This window comes from Ophidiomyces ophidiicola (genome assembly GCF_022830035.1).
Source record: "Ophidiomyces ophidiicola strain CBS 122913 chromosome Unknown scaffold_37, whole genome shotgun sequence".
Taxonomy (NCBI): domain Eukaryota; kingdom Fungi; phylum Ascomycota; class Eurotiomycetes; order Onygenales; family Onygenaceae; genus Ophidiomyces; species Ophidiomyces ophidiicola.
In genome coordinates, this window is record NW_026054677.1 from 39406 (window position 1) to 58146 (window position 18741).

An 18741-nucleotide genomic window follows, 5' to 3' on the forward strand; every position below is an offset into this window, starting at 1 on the left:
TATCTCCTCACAACTCTGATACACACGCACTAGCATATGATTGCCGATGGGGCTTCGGCTAATAGCTATTTTCGACGCAGACTTTCATAACTAACCACAATTCTCTGTACATTACTTGCTGTATATCATCTACATATGTCCCTCCTTGCAGTTTTATGCATGCCAGCGAATAGTACCCCGCTGTTGGTTTGGTAGAACATGAATTAGGCTCGGCTCAGGCCTGAAGTTTAGTATTATGCATAGTTCCGCTGGAACCGCAAGCCATGAAAATAACCGTCTTATTGTCTGCTAGCAAGGTTTTCTTCGAGCATAGCCGGATTAAGTGTTATTTCGTCAGATCAAGACCTTCGACAGATATATTCAATGAATACTATCAAAGCCCAAACTGACAATTGGCCTTTTTGTAACGTCCCAGACCACAGGCTGGTAAGTGTAGGTCGACTTTGTATTCAGAGTCTAGGTTCGGAGTTCTCTTCAAATAAGGCATATAATAAAGATGTCACTTCCTTCCAAGCACTCATCTGAAACTAATGAAGAAAGGTTCATTCAGTGAAAATGAACTGGGTTCTACGGATTCTTTCTTGTGGAGTGTGGTATATATTGGCCGTAAGGGTAAATGTGAGAAACATCATAGACTCCATTTTTTTTTTTTTTTTGCGGTGCATACCGGCGTAAAATAGTTTCCATGCAAGGCAAACGATCCAGCACTATGCTCTGCCAAAATGTCACCACCAAGGATGAGGTCACACAATCTTGACTCCTAAGATTAAGTGTGCAGAACAAAATCACTTTTAGTAGCTGACAAGATAAAAGCGCGTTCTCAAATCCTTGTTTTTGGAGTATAATGTACTGCAAACACTCATGGCGGTAAGCACAAGCTGTGACGCTATTGACTAGGACAACTCATGTGAATTTTCATCTGTCAAAGGGCCAAAATTTCTCCTTATCATATATAATACCCAGAGAAATATGAAGTATATTTCAGTTGTTCATAACCTAATAGTCTCTCAGACATATGCGCAATATCATTGTTTCAGGTTTGCATGGAGAATATAAAATACACTGAAATTATCTAGTGCATTTATAACATCTGTCTTGTTAGCAAATACACGTTTCAATTTTAGTATCTGTGGGGTTGTGAAGGTAATTTTATGGGTCGCTCGAGGCTTCACCAGAGGCTGTCTGATGGTTCCCTTTCGATGTGGCCTAAATTCAGCAGGTCTAGAAAGACACGGCGCAACATCTTCAGAGTGATCGGCTACAGAAGTCAATCCTGTTCGCATTTATACAAGGTATCTGAATATTATTCCCAGTATACTTCGAAAAACATTGTCACCATTTCCAGATCCGAGGAAGGCAATTGGCGTCAACGAAAACGTTTAAGAGAGTGTGAACAGGATTGCCTAGAGTCTTAGAGTCCTTGCAAAATAAAAAAAAGGGAATTTATTGTTTACCTCTAGGGAATGTAGCCTTGATGATTTTGTAGCCAAAAACTATTCAAGTCAGCTTTTAATAGTTGCAGAGATTGGAATGCAGGGATGCATTGGAGCCTAATTGTGCTAATGATTGATTATCGTTTAAAAGGTGAATAACAAACTGGAATGAGTATTGAAATGTCCTGCTCAACTCCGTAAGAGTGGCATGCCAGGAAGACAATGAAGGCTAAAGAAAAGGGGGAAAATATATTGCATCTTATAAAAAAGTTACTAGCGCATGCAGAACTTCATGTTATTATGCTTTTCAGTTTAGCTGCGCTTGAGCAAAGGAAAGCTGTTTATAATTTTCAGGCAAAATAGATAGCTTGATCTGGGCTGGGGGCAACATGTCAACATCACGTGAAACACCAGTGAAATGACTTTTTCCTGAATATCCCGACCGCGATTCCTCGGCCGTGCAAGAAGACCGCCACTTGACACCTCAATTGATAGCTGTGTGCCGCTTTAGGCGTTCAGTTTTCCCTCTTTATATTTTTTTTTGCTCTGTGCGATTGATTATCATCACAATGCCGGTTGCTCTATCCCGCGTCGCCCTGCGACACTCGCGATTATTGATCCGAAGAACTGCCTTCAGACAGAACTCCACAGCCTCAGAAGCTGCTGCCAAGACAAAAGATGCTGCCTCATCCGCCGCATCCAAAGCATCGGAGGGCCTTTCAAAAGTGACGGCCACTGCGGGACCTGCAATTGCGGGGGCTGTTTCTGGAATCGGTGGTGCGTTGAAGAGAGTGGGAGGGCGAACTGGCAGAATGATTTCTTTTGTGGAATGTAAGATATAACCTTAGGAGACGCAGTTACTAGCACCTCTTTCTATTATCGAGAGCTCTGGATCATTATACCCATCTCAAACTCGAACGATCTACAATCTATCATGACAACTAACTCTCTAATATATAGCCTTAATACCCCCCACGATTTATTATTCGCGGGTAGCTTTTGAGGTCTCCAAGATTGTCTTCCATGCTCAAAAAATGGCACCACCGTAAGTCTTTAAATCATACTTAGTGAGCTCAAGGGTAACTACTCACCCAGTACGCCTTTTCAGAAACCTAGCTACATTCCAAGCTTATTTCCAACCATTCCTCGCATCTCTCCGCACGCCTTCGACCGCAATCTCTAACCTGAATATCTCCTCCTATATTACCAAAATCAAAAGCATGGACCGCAAGCAACTCGCCATTGTCGGCGTGACTGCAGCAGAAATTATCGGATTTTTTTCTGCTGGTGAAATGTTGGGTAGAATGAAGATCGTCGGATATAGAGGCGAACCCAGTCATGAGCACTAAAAGATTCCACCGCGATTGTTAATACCGCTTTTCTTTCTTTCGCGCTGTGCTTTTCCTATGTCTTGTACGATAGACGACGCAATCAAAGGGTGGTGTGTCATACATCGCCAGAACCTTAGAATTGACGCCTCGTTTTGTTGTAGCTATCTCGCAGCCAATATCTCTTCTATTGGTACTTCGTAAAGGAAGTAGGTAATCTTCATTCTCAATTGCGGCAGCACTTTAAAGATCACGTGCCTGGCATCATGAGGTACAGATAGAGTTTTCGACATAAAAATTGTTTGGATGTGCCGAGTCAGAATCCAAAGAGTGCTATGCGTTTCTGGCCGCCCAGATGGATGCTTTCAAGCTATTAACCAGATCTACAAGGCTCAAAAGAACTTCTACATGCGGCTCTTCAGATCAGCTGCCCTCAGCCGGGGCAGCCAACACTCCACAATTGTTTCCTGATCGGGGGCATTCTCGGCCGGAGACAAGCGATTTTCGAGGGCTTAAACGAAAGAGAAATGTGGGAGAGGATCGTGATAACCCTGGAATTCCAGATTTTTTCGGTTCAAAACCCACAGCCAACAGTCCGGCTTCCTCGTCCGCAAACCAACGAAGAACGATAGAGGCGGAAGATGATCTTAGCTCCAACACGGATAACGTGTGTATGCCAGAAGAGGAGCGCAAATCTATTCTGAAATCACATAAAATCAAAATTACGGATTTGGGCGCGCCTATCCAAGCAGATTTCGCTGGGACATCGAAGTCAAAAAAAAGAAAGAGTCAAGTCGAAACAGCTCGGGCGCCTTTGACACGGAAACAGCGCAAGGCTGCCCAAAGGATTTTCCCAGAACCATTGATTTCTTTTGGCCAACTCAGGAGCAAATACCGGGTATCAAAGCGCCTCTGTGAAAATATCTACAACCAGGGCTACACGGTACCAACGGAGGTTCAATTGGGGTCTTTACCTTTATTACTGGGGAATACACCGGAATTAAGACAGGGTCCCAAAACTCACCACCTCCCAACGGCTTCCTCAGAACCGGAGCCTGATCTTCTTGTTGTTGCTCCCACTGGAAGTGGAAAAACTTTGGCATTTATGATCCCTCTAATCACAAAAGTCTTGAAAAATCGCCATGAAAATTCTGGATATAATGGGATTTCTTCCCTTGTGATCGCGCCAACAAAGGAACTCGTTACACAAATTGTAAACGAGGGCCGGAAACTCACTGCAGGAACTGCTGTCAAGGTTACTGCGATGCGCAAAGGAATGCGCATCACAGAGAAAAATCACGACAATGACATTTTAACAGATAATGAAAGCAATGATGAAAATCGTTCCAGCTCTGACGGTGACGAAGAAGCAGATGAAGGAACAAGTACAAATATTGTACCCCTTACAAAATGTGATATTTTAGTATCCACTCCACTTCTCCTTGTCCATGCGTTATCAAATGGCGACGCCAAGGATATTACCTCTTTACCATCAGTCCAAACTTTAGTTTTTGATGAAGCAGACGTCTTGCTTGACCCTCTATTTCGGGAGCAGACTCTCGGTGTGTGGAAAGCATGCTCTTGTCCTCAGCTCAGAGTCGGGCTTTGGTCCGCAACTATGGGCTCTAATATCGAGGAATTAGCAAAATCAACTGTCCAAAGTCGCCAGAGTTCCTCAACCAACACTGAACTCTGCCTTTTCCGGCTTGTTGTAGGCTTGAAAGACTCTGCTATTCCTAATATTTCACATAAGCTAGTATATGCCGCAACAGAGCAAGGAAAGCTCCTTGGTCTGCGACAGTTGCTTCACCCAAGTGCTGCTAGTAGCACTGCAGCACGCCTTCGGCCTCCTTTTTTGATATTTACGCAGACGATCGCCCGTGCAGTGGCGCTTCATTCGGAACTTATGTACGATATTCCTTCCGAGGCAGGTGGATCAGCACGCATTGCTGTTCTTCATTCCGAACTGTCAGATTCCAAACGATCAGACGTTATGGCTGGATTTCGGAAGGGTGAAATTTGGGTCTTGATTACCACGGATTTGTTAGCTCGTGGTGTCGATTTCAGAGGAATAAACGGTGTCGTGAACTACGATATACCCAATTCTAGTGCCGGATACGTTCATCGTGTTGGCAGGACCGGTCGAGCAGGTCGGGAGGGAGGCGTGGCCGTGACATTTTACACTAAGGAGGATATTCCTTACGTCAAGAATATCGCAAATGTAATCTCTGCAAGTGAAAAACTTCGTGGGACAAGTGATCGTGACAGTATTCCAAAATGGCTAATGAAGTCGCTACCAACTATCTCGAAAAACGACAAGAAGGATTTGAAGAAGTACGGCGTGCAGGCTCGGAGGCCGTCAGCTCAAAATGATCCGAAAACCGGGAAGAAAACTAGAATTAGTACCAAAAGCGGGTTTGATAGACGGGTGGAAAATAATCGCAGAGGTGCCATAAAGGGAAACCAAAGTCGAAAAATAAGGACGCAATCAGGTGAAGGAGACGATGATTACGGCACTTGGAGTGGTATTGAAGACTGATCTGCGGCCCATGTATATATATGTATGTACTAAACATACATATATACTTCGATAATAAGAATAATCTAGTCTATGAAAACATTCCCATGCTAGTCTATTTTGCCAAAGGTCGATTGTAGTTCTCGTATTTGGTAGTCAGTGTGTATTCAGCCTCCACATAGTTTTTCGTCATCCCACATCCACACCGACCACCAGCAATTAACTTCAAGGGGCGAGCCGTCTTTCATCTCCCAGTCGTCGTGACCAATCTCCTCTCCAGCTTCCAAGACTTTCAAGCCAATGTTACCCATCCGTTTTTTAAGCTCGTTGACTTGCGAAATGTAAGCATTTCTTAGAGGCATTTCAAGTACAACTCTCGCGCCTTTATCGGTGCTAAGCCATCGCTGAATAGTTTGCGTCAACCATCGAGGATGCTCAGATGAATACAGTGGGTCAGCAGCCAGTATGACTTGATACTTTTCCTGGTTTCCTATGTCCATTCCCTTTTTTAATGACCAATCCAATACACCTGTTGTGACAGAGGCACCTGTCGATAACATAATGTCCTTATTCATGGACACATTATGGGATAGATTTGGCACAATTTCAGGTAAATCAGTAAGATGAACAGTGGAATTGGCGCCCCACAGGGAAGCAAAGGAAAGGCCAACAAGACCCGTTCCAGCACCTAACTCGAGGACTCGAAGAAGCTGCTTGTCATGTCCAAGAGGAAGCAAACTGGGTTGAGGCAGCCTAAATGTATGAAGACGCCGTGCCAGAAGATAGGAAGAGACCCACGTTTTCATTCCTAAGTTGTCAGAGGTCAAAGACGGCTCATGTAGCGTTATAGGGATATATATATTATCTGCAACCGGGATTCGGAAGACCCTAGATAAGGACGGCATGGCTATAAGAGGGTATTAGATCCGTGTTATGCTGGTACTTTGCTATGACACAAACGTACCAGTTCTGCCAGAGCGTTCACACAGTCTAGCACTGGCAGCATCCCAAATAGCTTCCCGCAATTCGTCGGTATCAATCCATGACAATGCACTGGAAATGATGCCTGTGAGGTATTGTGCAACACATCCACCATAAACCGGAGATAGCTTTGGAGCTTGGTTTTCGTCACTGTCAAACGTACGAGGCAGGACGGCCAAATCCCTCAGAGCCGCAAGTAACTTCTCCGCAGAGGGCTTTGTATACAACTGAGGAAGGTCGAAAACTGAAAACAAACGTAATATCAGTGTCTCTGCACCAGCTCAAGCATGCCAAGATCGAAAAGAGTACCGTGTAAAGGCTGTATGTCATCGTTCATCATGACTGGCGAAACAAATAAACGAAGTTTCCGCGTCCATGAAGGTGTAAACCACGATGGGTGTCTCACAGTATCGCCTCGCCGACGTTGCGGTTGCTGGCGAATAAATTTGGCGGAGGAAAAGTTTTTGATAAGAAGTGGTCCGTGCAAACGCCGCAAACCTTAACTCGTTATCAGCCCCGCCGGCAGTCAGACAATCAGGCAGCGACAGCATCCCAACGGTGATATTCTCCAGCTCGCGAACGCACCGATGGTCGTCTCAGGCTCAATTTAACGTCTTTTTAAATCCCTGGTAGGCTTGTTCAATGTCGAATGCAAGCTCCCGAACTTGATCTTCAGCTAATTCCTGGGTCGCCCTCATCTGGTTGAGTGTGATAAGCCACTGGATGATTTTCCCTCTATTCTCGAAATCCTCGTCGGTCACCCTGTTGACGGACTGGATAACCTCAGATAGAAGAGGGTGTAACGCGTCTTTAGAGACCATATTAAGCTTCAACGCGTCCAAAAACGTAATGAAATTCTCCGTAGCGGCAAGTATAAGACTTCCTGAAGCGGAGCCTGTCGCGGCGGCTTGCACAGGATTATGTGAGGGCTGCTCGACAGTAGCTGGAAGCCCGATGCGAAGGCGTTCGGTAGCTTTGGCACATTCCAACTTTGGAACAAGATGTCAGCCAGCAAACTCGAAACGACGGCAAGAAAATACTCACACCCCATCTTCGCTTAAAGGTATCCAGATCCACAAACTCTTTAGCAACACTCTCATCGCTTAGGCTCGACCGATACTGTTTTAGAAGTCTAGCGCATGTTTCTGTGTACTCAGATTCCGCAACAGCATCCTTGATATACGCCTTCTCGAGTCCGTCCAATGTTACTATAATGCTGTATATTTCGGCAAGTGACTCATAAAGGTCTCTCTCCGCTGGTGTAGAGGCAAGCTTGACTTCCTAGAAGCAAGGAGTTAGCACCAGGGCTACTATGGTCGGGACGCTCGGGCATACTTCGTCCAAATTAATAGTCGCGGACAAGGCCAGGTTGGGCGTATAGCTGTACGGAGAGGGAGCATACGCCAAGGGTCTCTGTGAGTACATTATGCAGGTGATTCTTGTGCTGAACGGCACCGGTCAGCGAAGTGTGGGCGGAGATGTATTGCTCACACGATATTCCTGCGGATAAATATACTTTTGAAGGTTTGCGGGTTGGCGTGGCCCGTGCACAGCGCCAACAAAAATTTCTCAGGTGCACGCTTTCTCAGCGACAACCATCACCGTGCGAACGACGCAACAATGGCGGGCTCAGCGAAGAAGGCGACTAAGAAGTTCGGTAAAAACCGTCTCAAGGATACAATTGACCGCCGGAGAGAATTTGCGAAAGTGAAACAGAGACACCAGGTCAAGGAAAAGAGAAAAGCGAAGAATGCCGCAACACAAGCTGCTGAAGACGACAGGGCAAGGGAAAAAACAGCAAAGGCTACAGGCCAAGATGCGTTTGCGACAATGGGCGTTGATGATTTTTTCTCTGGAGGTTTCAGCCTCCCAAAATCGAGCACGGCGAAGCGACAGCATAAAAGAGACATTCCCTCACAGACCGGAAAACGTAAACGGGGTGAGCAGGATGGCGACGACTTGAATACTTTGGAGAGTGATGGCTCAGGTGATGGTGAATCAGAGAGCGAAACAGAGGACTTGAATGCGCACCAGGATGAACTCGAGGCACTCAAGGAGAAAGACCCTGAATTTTACAAGTATCTGAAGGAAAACGACGCTGAACTTCTTGACTTTGGCGACCATGGCGACCTTGCTGAAGTAGATGGTCTAAGCGACAATGAGGAGGAAGATTCAGCACCACGCAAGAAGAAGAAAACAGAGAAATCTCGGGATACTTCGGACAACTACCTACAGCTTTCTACGGTTCAACAATGGCAGAAATCTATGTCCGAAACACACTCACTGAGGGCAACCCGACAGGTTGTTCTTGCGTTTAGACGGGCTGCTTATGTTGACGAGGACGATAACGAAGATCATAAATATAACATCTCTGATCCTAACGTCTATCATGAGGTACTTGTTACGGCCCTTGAGCAGGTCCCCAAAGTTTTAAATCACCACATCCCTATAAAAGAAACACCGAATGGCAAAGTAAGGTTGTCTATCGATTCAAAAAAGTTCAAAACCTTGACGCCCCTTATCAAATCCCACACCTCCTCAATTCACCAACTCTTGTCAAGTTTATCCGATGCCGCTGCATTAAGGTTGACATTATCCTCAATTACTCCGATGTTGCCCTATCTTTTGCAATTTCGAAAACTGTTGAAAGTGGTCATCAAAACTGTAGTTGGGCATTGGTCGGAATCTTCTAATTCTGAAGCCACGAGAATTTCTGCCTACCTAGTTCTTCGTCGACTCATGCGTATCGGAGACGCCGGCATTCGCGAAGCTGTTCTGAAAACAACATATGAAGGCATTGTAAAGGGTAGTAGAAACACTACAGCCCATACACTTGCTGGAATCAACTTGATGAAAAACTCTGCAGCGGAGCTGTGGGGTATGGATCAAGATATAGCTTATACTACTGGATTCACTTCTATTCGCCAGTTAGCCATACATCTGCGAGGCAGCATTGTTAACCCCACCAAAGATTCCTATAAAATAGTGTACAATTGGCAATACGTGCATTCATTAGACTTCTGGTCTCGCGTCCTATCTATGCATTGTGACTGCATAGTAGAAGCCAAGGCAGGGGGACAGTCAGCACTGCGGCCCCTTATCTATCCTGTTGTCCAGATTACCTTGGGAGCCATGCGCTTGATACCCACTGCGCAGTACTTTCCACTTCGCTTCCAGTTAATACGTTCCCTCCTTCGAGTATCTCTGGCAACGAACACCTATATTCCTTTGGCTTCCGCTTTGCTGGAGGTATTAAATTCTGCAGAAATGAAAAAACCACCCAAACCAAGTACACTGAAACCACTTGATTTCTTGACTTGCATCCGTGCCCCGAAAACATATCTACGAACACGTGTCTATCAAGACGGAGTTGCGCAAGAAGTTTTGGAATTATTCTCAGAATTCTTCGTTCTCTGGACCAAAAGCATTGCATTCCCAGAGCTTTCGCTACCCGTGGTAGTTATGCTCAAACGATGGCTAAAAGAGGTTTCTTCCCGCTCGTTTGGAAATAAGAACGTCAAGATCAATCAAATGTTTGTTCTCTTTGTCCAAAAGATTGAATCTAATAGTCGCTGGGTCGAAGAACGAAGATCAACAGTTACTTTCTCGCCAAAAGATAGAGCAGAGGTTGAGGGGTTTTTGAAAGACGTGGAATGGGAGTCAACGCCATTAGGTGCCTTTGTTAAAACTCAAAGAGCTCAAAAATCAGAACGGGCAAGGATTCTTGAGAAGAGCCGTGATGACGAACGGCGAAGAGTTGCGGAGGACAGGAATGACGAAGTTGAGCAAGCTGCGGTGGACGACGACAGTGAGGATGACTCGAGTGAGGCTACCTCATAGGTATGCAGCGCTTCTGCTTTTATTAGAATAGTAGGTGCAAAGTCCAACAATGGAACGATTCCAGAATACATTTGATTCATCACACAAAACTCTTCAGCGTTCCCTAACTGCTCAGCAGCACGGGCATTGTTTCATTACTCCAAAGTGCAAAATATCTTGGGGATAGTGGGATTCAAACCCACAACCTTCTTTCCCAGGTGATTGCCACCCAGCAACAGACCATGCCAGAAGGATTCCTGCAGACGTTTACCATCTACGCCATACATCCTCCCCTCAACACACAGCAATAGCTTATTATTCTATTAGAGATTCGGTTATGTTCTCTTATCTCTTCTTGGTGTTGGTTCCTGAGCGTAGCTTTGTTTTCAATCGCGGACCTGTGGCTGCTGATGCTGCCACAGTGTTTCGATTTATAAATTCAATATTTTTCCCCGTCACACGACGAGAATGACCTCTCTTTTTCAATTTCTATATGCAGCAAAATCACGCTGCCGCTGCGAGATGTCCTCCGGAAAGGGACGCGGCGAAAACCCACGGAGCCAACGCAAGACCTCTGCCCCGGCAGTAAGGCCTAAAGAGGGTACTTCCAATTCACAGCCCTCCGCACCGAACAACGATCCGCAGCAGAGTAACGTTGATGATGACGACTTTACCACGGTCGAACCCAATCGTTGCCACCGAAATTTCCCAGGACGTGGAAGCTTTAATGAGAGCCTCAGTAGGCACCGCGGCGGAAACGGTAGCAATATACTACATCGAGGAGGACCAGGAAATACCCCTGCGTTAAGAGGAAACAGCACCGGTCGGGAAGAGGGAGAGGTACTTATGCACAAAGGCGAACGAGCAACTCACTATATAGTGCCTCAAGCAATAGGACATCAAGAGAGCAAGGAGGGTCTGCTTCTCATTTTACTGTAGACTCTCGGTAGCAAAGGGAATCACATGGTGGAGGCTACCAGCAATCAAAAGGGGCATCCAGCCAGTTATATAGGTGCATATATATAACCTCTTTGCATGCCGGTATATTCCACACTACTCATACATTTGAAATAGTGATATGAATCCTAGTGCACACCATAATATTTTCCAGGCAATAGCTTCTCTAGAAAACAGAATCGTTGATGAAAGCCTAAGCAAAGACATCACGCAGAAGCTTGGAGCTTCTAGTAACAAAAGAACATTGCCTACCAAGCCAGTATATGGAACAAATAGCCGGGAAGTTGACCTCTGTGCCAATTATTTTGAAATTGACGGCGTTTATGTGCTCATTTTCTACAAATATAACGTACACCTTGAGGAGAACATGTCTCTTCGAATTAAGCGTCATCTATTTACATTACTTCTTCGGCAGAAACATCTAAACGATGAAGCTGTTGCTACAAGTTGTCATCAACGTTGGGTCAAATTACAAACCCTGCTATGTTCCAGCTGAATTCTGCCTATTCTAGAAACAACCGGACCAAACAAGCAAAATGATAAGAATTGCCTATCGAGCCCCCGGTACAAATGTGCTAAATATTTCTACAAGAGGCTTAACTAACCCTCATGGGGGTTGGACAACAAGGAGAGGCAGTAACTGTTGATTCGACAACAAGCAGCCTCGATAGCTACTCCTGCATAGTATGCAGACATTGTATGCGAATGTGGGAGGTATTATTTATATTCTGTCTATAATCATGCCCTTCCTAGGCAGTATGATGAAGCACTTCAGGAATGGCTAGAAGTAGTGCACCTGAATCTAAAAGACTCAATGTTTTATATTTAATTTTTAGCGGAAATAAGTATCAATGTGATTTTCATGAGAGGTACGCGGCTTGGGTGTAAAATAATAGACCCTATTAATACAATACAATAGGCTTTTATCTTTCATTTTTATTTTAATATTCTACAAACTCATGCTGGGGGCTTCGAATCGTCACTGGTAACCTTCCTTCCCTCCTCCCAGTCGCCGCTTTTCCCGCCTTTCTTCCGAATAACCCTTGCTTCTCCAATCACCATTCCTTTATCCACCGCCTTGCACATATCAAACACTGTCAATGCTGCGCCTACTACGGATGTGAGTGCTTCCATTTCTACACCAGTTCGTCCACGGCAATGTACCGTCGACGTAATCAAAGCACTCCCATTCGGGTATTTCTCGGTGTCGGATGCGAACGGAGGACAAACTTGAACGTCAATGTCTATACCTGTAATTCCTAGACCAGGGTGAGCCAGTGGTACAATATCCGCGGTCCGCTTTGCAGCCATAATGCCAGCGATCCGTGCCACAGACAACACGTCGCCCTTTTTAGTATACCCTTCGCCAGTGGTAAGAAGAGAATATGGCATTTTGTTAGAAAAGACTACCCGACAAACGGCTGTAGCTAGACGGGTAGTTTCCTCCTTGTGGGAAATGGATGTCATGTGCACGGTTTCTTGCGTTGTTAAATGAGGCAACACGGGGTGAGAAGCAGTAGGAGGATCGGGAACAGAGGCATTCGGGGTCGGACGTTTCATCGAGTACAGACGGCATGTTAGTGAGGGTGAGCTTGAAAGAAGATAAGACGGTATACTGCGCCACGGAGCTCGTGGATAAGATAGGCTGTTTCTGGTGTCTTCCGAAGGCATGGGTGATCGAGGCTCATCTATTGACCACTATCAGCACGCAGGCAATGGAGAAAACGACGATTGATTCAATTGATAAACCACTATCATCATTCATATCAAGCATTGGCTTCATTATCGAATTCGCCTGAAAACCGCCAAACGCCATTTCCACATGCACAGACCAGTATGGTACGAATAATGCTGGTGACGGATAGAAGAAGAAAAAGGAATGTATTTAAACCTCACCCACCAATCAATATCATGGGTCTGTTCTTCATATTCTTGAGCTCCCCCATTCCCGCATGCTTAGCCTTTTTGCGTTTCACCGCTGCACCGATAATATCTAGTAGTTCCCGCTCCTGCTCACGGACAACATGTCCCTCTTTTTCGGCATGGACAGACTGTCGAGCTGCTTCTAAAAGTTGAAGGGACTCCATAGCGTCATCGTCGATCGGCAAGTCATTGTTTTCTTTCCGTATCATATCTCTAAGAGAGACTTCGGCATTCCCAAAAAGGCAAACTTTCAGGTTTCCATCACTCGTGATACGAAGACGGTTGCAGGTGCCACAGAAGTTGTGGGTCATGCTGGTTATGAAGCCCACGCGCCCCACGAAGCCTGGAACCTGGTATGTTTTGCTTGTGTCATTTTTGTGGTCTCTGACCTTCTCAAGCCCCGGGTATTTGGCACGGATAATATCTAGCATTTCCTGATAGGGAAGCATTTTGCCTTGGCTCCACTTGTTCCCGTCAAATGGCATATATTCAATGAATCTCACTTCAATGGGCTTTTCCCGTCCAAGCTCCACAAATGGTAAGATCTCTCGGTCATTCAGGCCTCGCATAACAACGCAATTCACTTTCAACTTGAGGCCAGCACCCACCCTGTTTAGTTCCAGAACCCGATCAATGCTTTTCATGACGGCCTCGAACCCTTTCCGGCGTGTCATCAACTGGAACTGGAATGGGTCCAGGGTATCCAGGCTCAGATTAATGCCCGTGAGACCGGCCTCCACCATACTATCTAGCTTTCGATGCAATGATATCCCATTCGTCGTGAGACACAGCTCCCTCAACCCGTCTCGCCGCAAATTGCCAATTTGCTGCATCATTGGTATGATATCCTTGCGTACCGTGGGCTCTCCGCCGGTCAAGCGAATTTTCGTCACGCCCTGCGACACGAACAAGGTGGAAATGTACACTATCTCCGGGGTAGTGAGGAGGTGCGCGGGGGGCGACAGCGGGACGCCCTCTTCGGGCATGCAGTAGAGGCATCGTAGGTTGCAGCGCTCGGTAATGCTGATGCGGAGGTAGTCATGCTGGCGACTGAACGTGTCTGTCAGAAAGGCAGAGAACGGTTTTGCTCGCGTGAGGGACTCTTTGCGGGTGGCGGATCGTGGGGGAGGGGATGTAGGCGGCTCGGGCGCAGGAGGCGGCGTATAGGCGGACGGCGCAGCCGGCTCAAGGCTGCTCTTATTCCATGCAGCGGCCAGGCTGGAACTGTGCTGCACCCGCAGACATCGTGAGAATGGCCGAAGCGCGCCACCAGGCCGCGCCAGCCGACGCAGTGCTGGACGGAGCGTCATGGGGTTCGGAGCCAGCGGAGGCAGAGAATTGCTGAGTGTCAGTCAAGGGAGACCATGGCGAGGCGAAAGATTCGGTCGATGGCTGCCAGCCAGCACGCGGTTATATCGGCAAGCAGCTCGCTAGTAAAGCCAGCGGACTAGGCCTTAGTCATGGCTGTTGCCGGTAGAAGTGCGGGGAGGCGTGAATACGAATAGTTAAGTGAAGAGGTTGAGAGAAGATCGGAGAGAGTGAGGAATCCATGACCGGCGCGCAATTCCGGTGATCGACGGTCTGATGACGGGTGGCGACCAGCCTGTAATTGGGTCGAGTTAGACTAGCAACTCCTACAGAAAGGCTTAATGGTGGTTCAAGTATGATTGAAGGACTATTACAACTATCTAGAGGGTATATAGTAATGTGTGAATGTGTTAAGTACATTACAGGCGATGGACAGTCGATCAGCAGAAGGACTTGTACACCTTCTTCCATCTCGGCCAACTATCCCATTCGGCCTTTTCTTCAGCTATCAGCTGCTGCAGATTCAGATCGCGGCGCCCCGTGTTCAAATCCATGTCCTTCGCACGGACAATCGACGTGCGTTTCCAAATCTTGTACGAGACATAAAACGCCAGGACAATCGGGGCAGCCAGGTAGGTCGAGAACCAATACTTAACTCGCCCAGCAGTAGAGAGCTTGTGGTAGCCGATGGGTGCGAAGCCCGTCCAGAACTGCGCGACGAGGACAATACAGTTGATGACGAATCCAATCCAAGACGTGATCACACCTCCTTGAGCGCGGAAGGGAAGTTCGTCGAGGCTGTGCCCCTGGACTTTCCAGCCGCGGCGGAACCTGATATGGGCCAAACAGATAGAGGCCCAAGTGAAAACTGAAGAAAGGCCTGAAATAGCCAGCATCCAGACGAAAGCATCCTGTTGCTTTGGTGAAGCTGCAAGGAATCCCAATAGCCCAAAAAGTGAAGCAACAATGATAGACATAAGTGGACGGCCCTTTTTGTCAATGTAAGCGAGGAAGGCTGGCGCCTGGTGCTGCTCAGCCAAGGCAGTGAGCGTGCGCGACGAGCCGTATATGGCAGCATTGCCAACAGACAGCACAGAAATCATGATAACCGCATTCATCACGGAGTCAAGCCCAGTGATGCCAGCATCTTTGATGGCAATAACGAATGGCGAGGCCTTGACATCAGCAGATCCAGAACCATTCAACAATCTCTCGTCATCGTAGGGAACCAGTAGACCGACAATCACCATGGATACGATGTAGAAGAGGACAATACGCCAAAAAACCTGCTTCACAGCAGTGGGGATGGATTTTCGAGGGTTGGCCGTCTCTGCGGCTGCTAATCCCACGAGCTCGCCGCCACCAAAGGTAAAAGCTGCCGTAACAAAGACGCTACAGAGGCCTTTGAATCCATTATTGAATGCGCCGGGGTTGTGCCAATATCTGCCTCCAATATAATCACCGTTTGCGCCGCCGCCACAATTCAATACAATTCCAAGAATGCTTTGGGGAACATCAGCTACAAGCGGTAACAAATAGTAGGAGATGAAAAGGGGTTCTCACATAAAACCAATCACGGCGACGACTTTGATGATCGAAAATACAAATTCAGCCTCACCGTATCCCAGAACACCAAAGAGATTGATGACCACAATCAAGACGTAAAATATGGACACCCAGGCCGCCGGGGATACCCTGGCCTCCCAGTAGCCCACCGTTATAGCAGCGGCAACAATTTCCAGTGGGAGTAGGGTCAGCCACAGAATGGCATAATTCCAACCCATGGCAAAGCCCCAGGCGGGATCCAAGAACCGCGTAGAATAGTGGGAGAAGGCGCCGGCAACGGGGTACATGACGGCCAGTTCGCCGAGGGCGTGGATGGTGGCATACAGCATAATACCAACCAGAACAAAGGCAATGACAACGGATGCCGGGCCTCCAGCCGCCAGCGATCTTCCAGAGCCGACAAATAGGCCGGTTCCTGGCAAAAGAGGGTCAGCGCCAGGTAGGGTATGACTGTAGGCCGCAAAACGATGAACGACATACCGATTGAGCCTCCGATCGCAATCATCTGGAGATGCCGGGACTTGAGCTTGCGCTTGAGCGGCGAGGCGGCCGTGGCGGCGGCCGCGCCTTCGGCATCGAAGCCGGCTTTCTCGAAGTCGAGGGGCTGCGAGATGAAGGCCTTGGAGTCCCGCCTGAAGCTGTCGATGATGCGGGTGGCCAGGCCCTTGTGCTCGGGCTTGTGCAGGCCGTCGTCCCACGAGGCCACGCGCATGGCTTCGGCGGCGGCAATCATCTGGCTCTCGCGCCTGTGGTCAGCGTCCGGGTGGCCCATGGCTGCAGCGGGCGCGCTGGTGCTCTGGCCGGGAGCGGGAGGAGGGTGTGGTGCTCGCTCTGGGGAAGGCAGACGACGAAGAAGGACGAGAAGAAGAAGCGGGGGCGGGAGCCTAGTTGGTTGGTTAGATCCCTAGCGCATGGTCACGGCAGACAGACGCCGCGAGGGGCATCGCACGACGGGCAGGCGAGCGGCGGCCGTTGATGATGTTTCGGGGCCGGGCGGACGAGCTTTTACTATGTAACTTTGGCGGGTTGGGCATCCCGGTTGGATGGCCGGCCGAGACAACGGCGGGCGCATCACACGCCTTGTTGCCACGCGCGCCCGGCCGTTGATCCTTGGGTCCAAAACATCAATGCCGCTGTTTCACGCGCATGTGCATGAGGGGAAATGTCCTTATGCAGCAGCTTCTGCGAGACGGCTGCTGATGCACATCTATCAACTCACTAATGGTTAGTGTGTTGACAGGCCATACCAGGTCTCCATATACTCCGTACCCCGTATGGTACTCCGTAGCATGTGTTGTAATGCCGGTCACGGAGCCCCACGCCTGATGTCAATTGTCGCGAGACCCCTTAAGCGAGGGGTGGGCTCCATCAGGACAACTTGTACTCCGTACATGAGATGAGAAGAATTGTTCATGCCAGGACCCCGTAATAAGAATCTCGGGACAAGTAATAATAATTACATGAGCAGAGCTCACCCACTTCGTTCGCTGAAACAAAAGGGGCGCAGAGCCGCGCCTGTGCTGTTGGAGTCCAGGATGAGTAATCAAGTCTATGCTGATTAAGCAGGAGCCGCCTGGTGGAGCCCAAGGCGGGTAAATACCATTGGCCAGCCCCTGCCTAAACGCAAAAAGCTCAGCCCCAGGAACGGATTTGTGGGAAGAAGGTACAACCTTTTACACTCAAAATTGTATTCAAACAAAGGCTTTTTGAACACTCTTCAACCCCATGGGAGGGAAATAATGTGATGCTGAAAGCAGATCTGATTAAAGCAAGCCAGCGATGGGCATACCTCTTAAAGGAATCTACTTCTACAAAGTCATTGCCTTCATGTCCTTTGGTCTATGAGCGAAATGAAATTGATAAATGCCTTGAGATCCAGGCAGAGCAGGAACTCTGTGACAGGGATATGGAGAGATCAAGAATGGGTATTGGGGTTGATGAAGAGGGCTGGGTGGTGTCTGAAACGTATGAGACGGCAAAAGAAAAGAGCAGGATTCTCAAGGAAGAGGTATTGATGGCTGCAGAGCCCAAAGGTCGCGCCATGATCGAGAAGCATTGGCCTTTTGCTGATAGGAATGAGGATGAATGAGGGTTTTTCTTTATAGTGGGTGACTGTGGACAACTTCATCCGCTGTAGACGCCACGATTCCTTCGAAATAACCTTGGACACGCTCTACCATAGGCTTGACACTTGATGCTAAATGACATCCGTAACCATGGTCCTTTGACACCTAACTAGTGTGGAGCTGCGAAAATTTATTATTGCGAAGAAAGTTTTCACCAGAATAGCAGCAGAATCTGTCATCGGCATCGCGGAACACACGGCCGCTGCGCGACGCCCTAAGATCAATCACCTGGCCGATATTCGCTAACTAGTTAGCATCCATCAACGAGCGGCGATCTGGCAAAGTGTCCAGCCGTTATCGCTCGCTTCGCATTGGCCACCGGAACCAGAGCCATCTCTCCGTCGTGCACCTCGGATGCGTGGAGGCGCCAATCGCCGGCGTGCGTGGAGTAGCGGTGGAGAGTCACAGGACGGAAGGACTTCTGTGCGTCTCCCAAAGCGTTGCGACGCCGTTCCTTTGAGGCCCTGCATGGGGACGTCGCCAAAGTACGCAGTAGCTAGAGATAGTCATCCGAGTATGGATACGGAGCGTAGTACGGAGTTCGGAGTAGTTATATATCTGTGCCACCAGGAGCGGTTTTTCGCATACTCAGACCCACGAACAGAGACCATCGCGCGACTGAAGGAGCAGGAAAATCCGCCTCTGGCGTCGACGGGGTGGATGTTGTGCCGTGCTTACTAACTAACTAGTCAACCATGTAGTTAGTTACGGAGACGGAGTACGGAGTAGGTCAACACAAACGCGACGCGAAAGCCACTTTTGCACCGCCCTGGCCATCCAAT

At 48.0% G+C, this 18741-nt stretch overlaps 9 protein-coding genes and 1 non-coding gene across 10 annotated transcripts; 4 read left to right on the top strand and 6 right to left on the bottom strand.

Annotated features, from left to right (window-relative positions):
• Window positions 1-2002: 2002 nt before the first annotated feature.
• On the top strand, window positions 2003-2782 carry ATP20 (ATP synthase subunit G atp20; the record flags this gene model as incomplete). Its single annotated transcript, XM_049255185.1, has 3 exons — window positions 2003-2210; window positions 2394-2478; window positions 2542-2782. The coding sequence occupies 3 exons, from the start codon at window positions 2003-2005 to the stop codon at window positions 2780-2782; spliced, it is 534 nt and encodes a 177-aa protein (XP_049105788.1).
• A 334-nt stretch (window positions 2783-3116) lies between these two features.
• ROK1 (RNA-dependent ATPase rok1) lies at window positions 3117-5300 on the top strand (the record flags this gene model as incomplete). Its single annotated transcript, XM_049255186.1, has 1 exon — window positions 3117-5300. One exon carries the CDS (start codon window positions 3117-3119, stop codon window positions 5298-5300), a length of 2184 nt encoding a protein of 727 aa, XP_049105789.1.
• A 146-nt stretch (window positions 5301-5446) lies between these two features.
• rrg1 (Protein-lysine N-methyltransferase rrg1) lies at window positions 5447-6597 on the bottom strand (the record flags this gene model as incomplete). Its single annotated transcript, XM_049255187.1, has 3 exons — window positions 5447-6186; window positions 6244-6504; window positions 6570-6597. The coding sequence occupies 3 exons, from the start codon at window positions 6595-6597 to the stop codon at window positions 5447-5449; spliced, it is 1029 nt and encodes a 342-aa protein (XP_049105790.1).
• Window positions 6598-6862: 265 nt separating this feature from the next.
• VPS28 (Vacuolar protein-sorting-associated protein 28) lies at window positions 6863-7685 on the bottom strand (the record flags this gene model as incomplete). The annotated part of the gene is made up of 3 exons (XM_049255188.1): window positions 6863-7249; window positions 7305-7541; window positions 7596-7685. 3 exons carry the CDS (start codon window positions 7683-7685, stop codon window positions 6863-6865), a joined length of 714 nt encoding a protein of 237 aa, XP_049105791.1.
• A 195-nt stretch (window positions 7686-7880) lies between these two features.
• NOC2 (Nucleolar Complex 2 protein) lies at window positions 7881-10100 on the top strand (the record flags this gene model as incomplete). Its single annotated transcript, XM_049255189.1, has 1 exon — window positions 7881-10100. One exon carries the CDS (start codon window positions 7881-7883, stop codon window positions 10098-10100), a length of 2220 nt encoding a protein of 739 aa, XP_049105792.1.
• Window positions 10101-10257: 157 nt separating this feature from the next.
• Window positions 10258-10373, bottom strand: LOZ57_006169. The gene has a single exon. It is a non-coding gene; the product is annotated as a tRNA-Ala (tRNA).
• A 1620-nt stretch (window positions 10374-11993) lies between these two features.
• On the bottom strand, window positions 11994-12852 carry LOZ57_006170 (uncharacterized protein; the record flags this gene model as incomplete). The annotated part of the gene is made up of 2 exons (XM_049255190.1): window positions 11994-12724; window positions 12786-12852. 2 exons carry the CDS (start codon window positions 12850-12852, stop codon window positions 11994-11996), a joined length of 798 nt encoding a protein of 265 aa, XP_049105793.1.
• A 76-nt stretch (window positions 12853-12928) lies between these two features.
• Window positions 12929-14269, bottom strand: LOZ57_006171 (uncharacterized protein; the record flags this gene model as incomplete). Its single annotated transcript, XM_049255191.1, has 1 exon — window positions 12929-14269. The coding sequence occupies one exon, from the start codon at window positions 14267-14269 to the stop codon at window positions 12929-12931; it is 1341 nt and encodes a 446-aa protein (XP_049105794.1).
• A 438-nt stretch (window positions 14270-14707) lies between these two features.
• HIP1_2 (histidine permease) lies at window positions 14708-16605 on the bottom strand (the record flags this gene model as incomplete). Its single annotated transcript, XM_049255192.1, has 3 exons — window positions 14708-15770; window positions 15831-16248; window positions 16314-16605. 3 exons carry the CDS (start codon window positions 16603-16605, stop codon window positions 14708-14710), a joined length of 1773 nt encoding a protein of 590 aa, XP_049105795.1.
• Window positions 16606-17577: 972 nt separating this feature from the next.
• On the top strand, window positions 17578-17922 carry LOZ57_006173 (uncharacterized protein; the record flags this gene model as incomplete). Its single annotated transcript, XM_049255193.1, has 1 exon — window positions 17578-17922. One exon carries the CDS (start codon window positions 17578-17580, stop codon window positions 17920-17922), a length of 345 nt encoding a protein of 114 aa, XP_049105796.1.
• Between the last annotated feature and the right edge of the window lie 819 nt (window positions 17923-18741).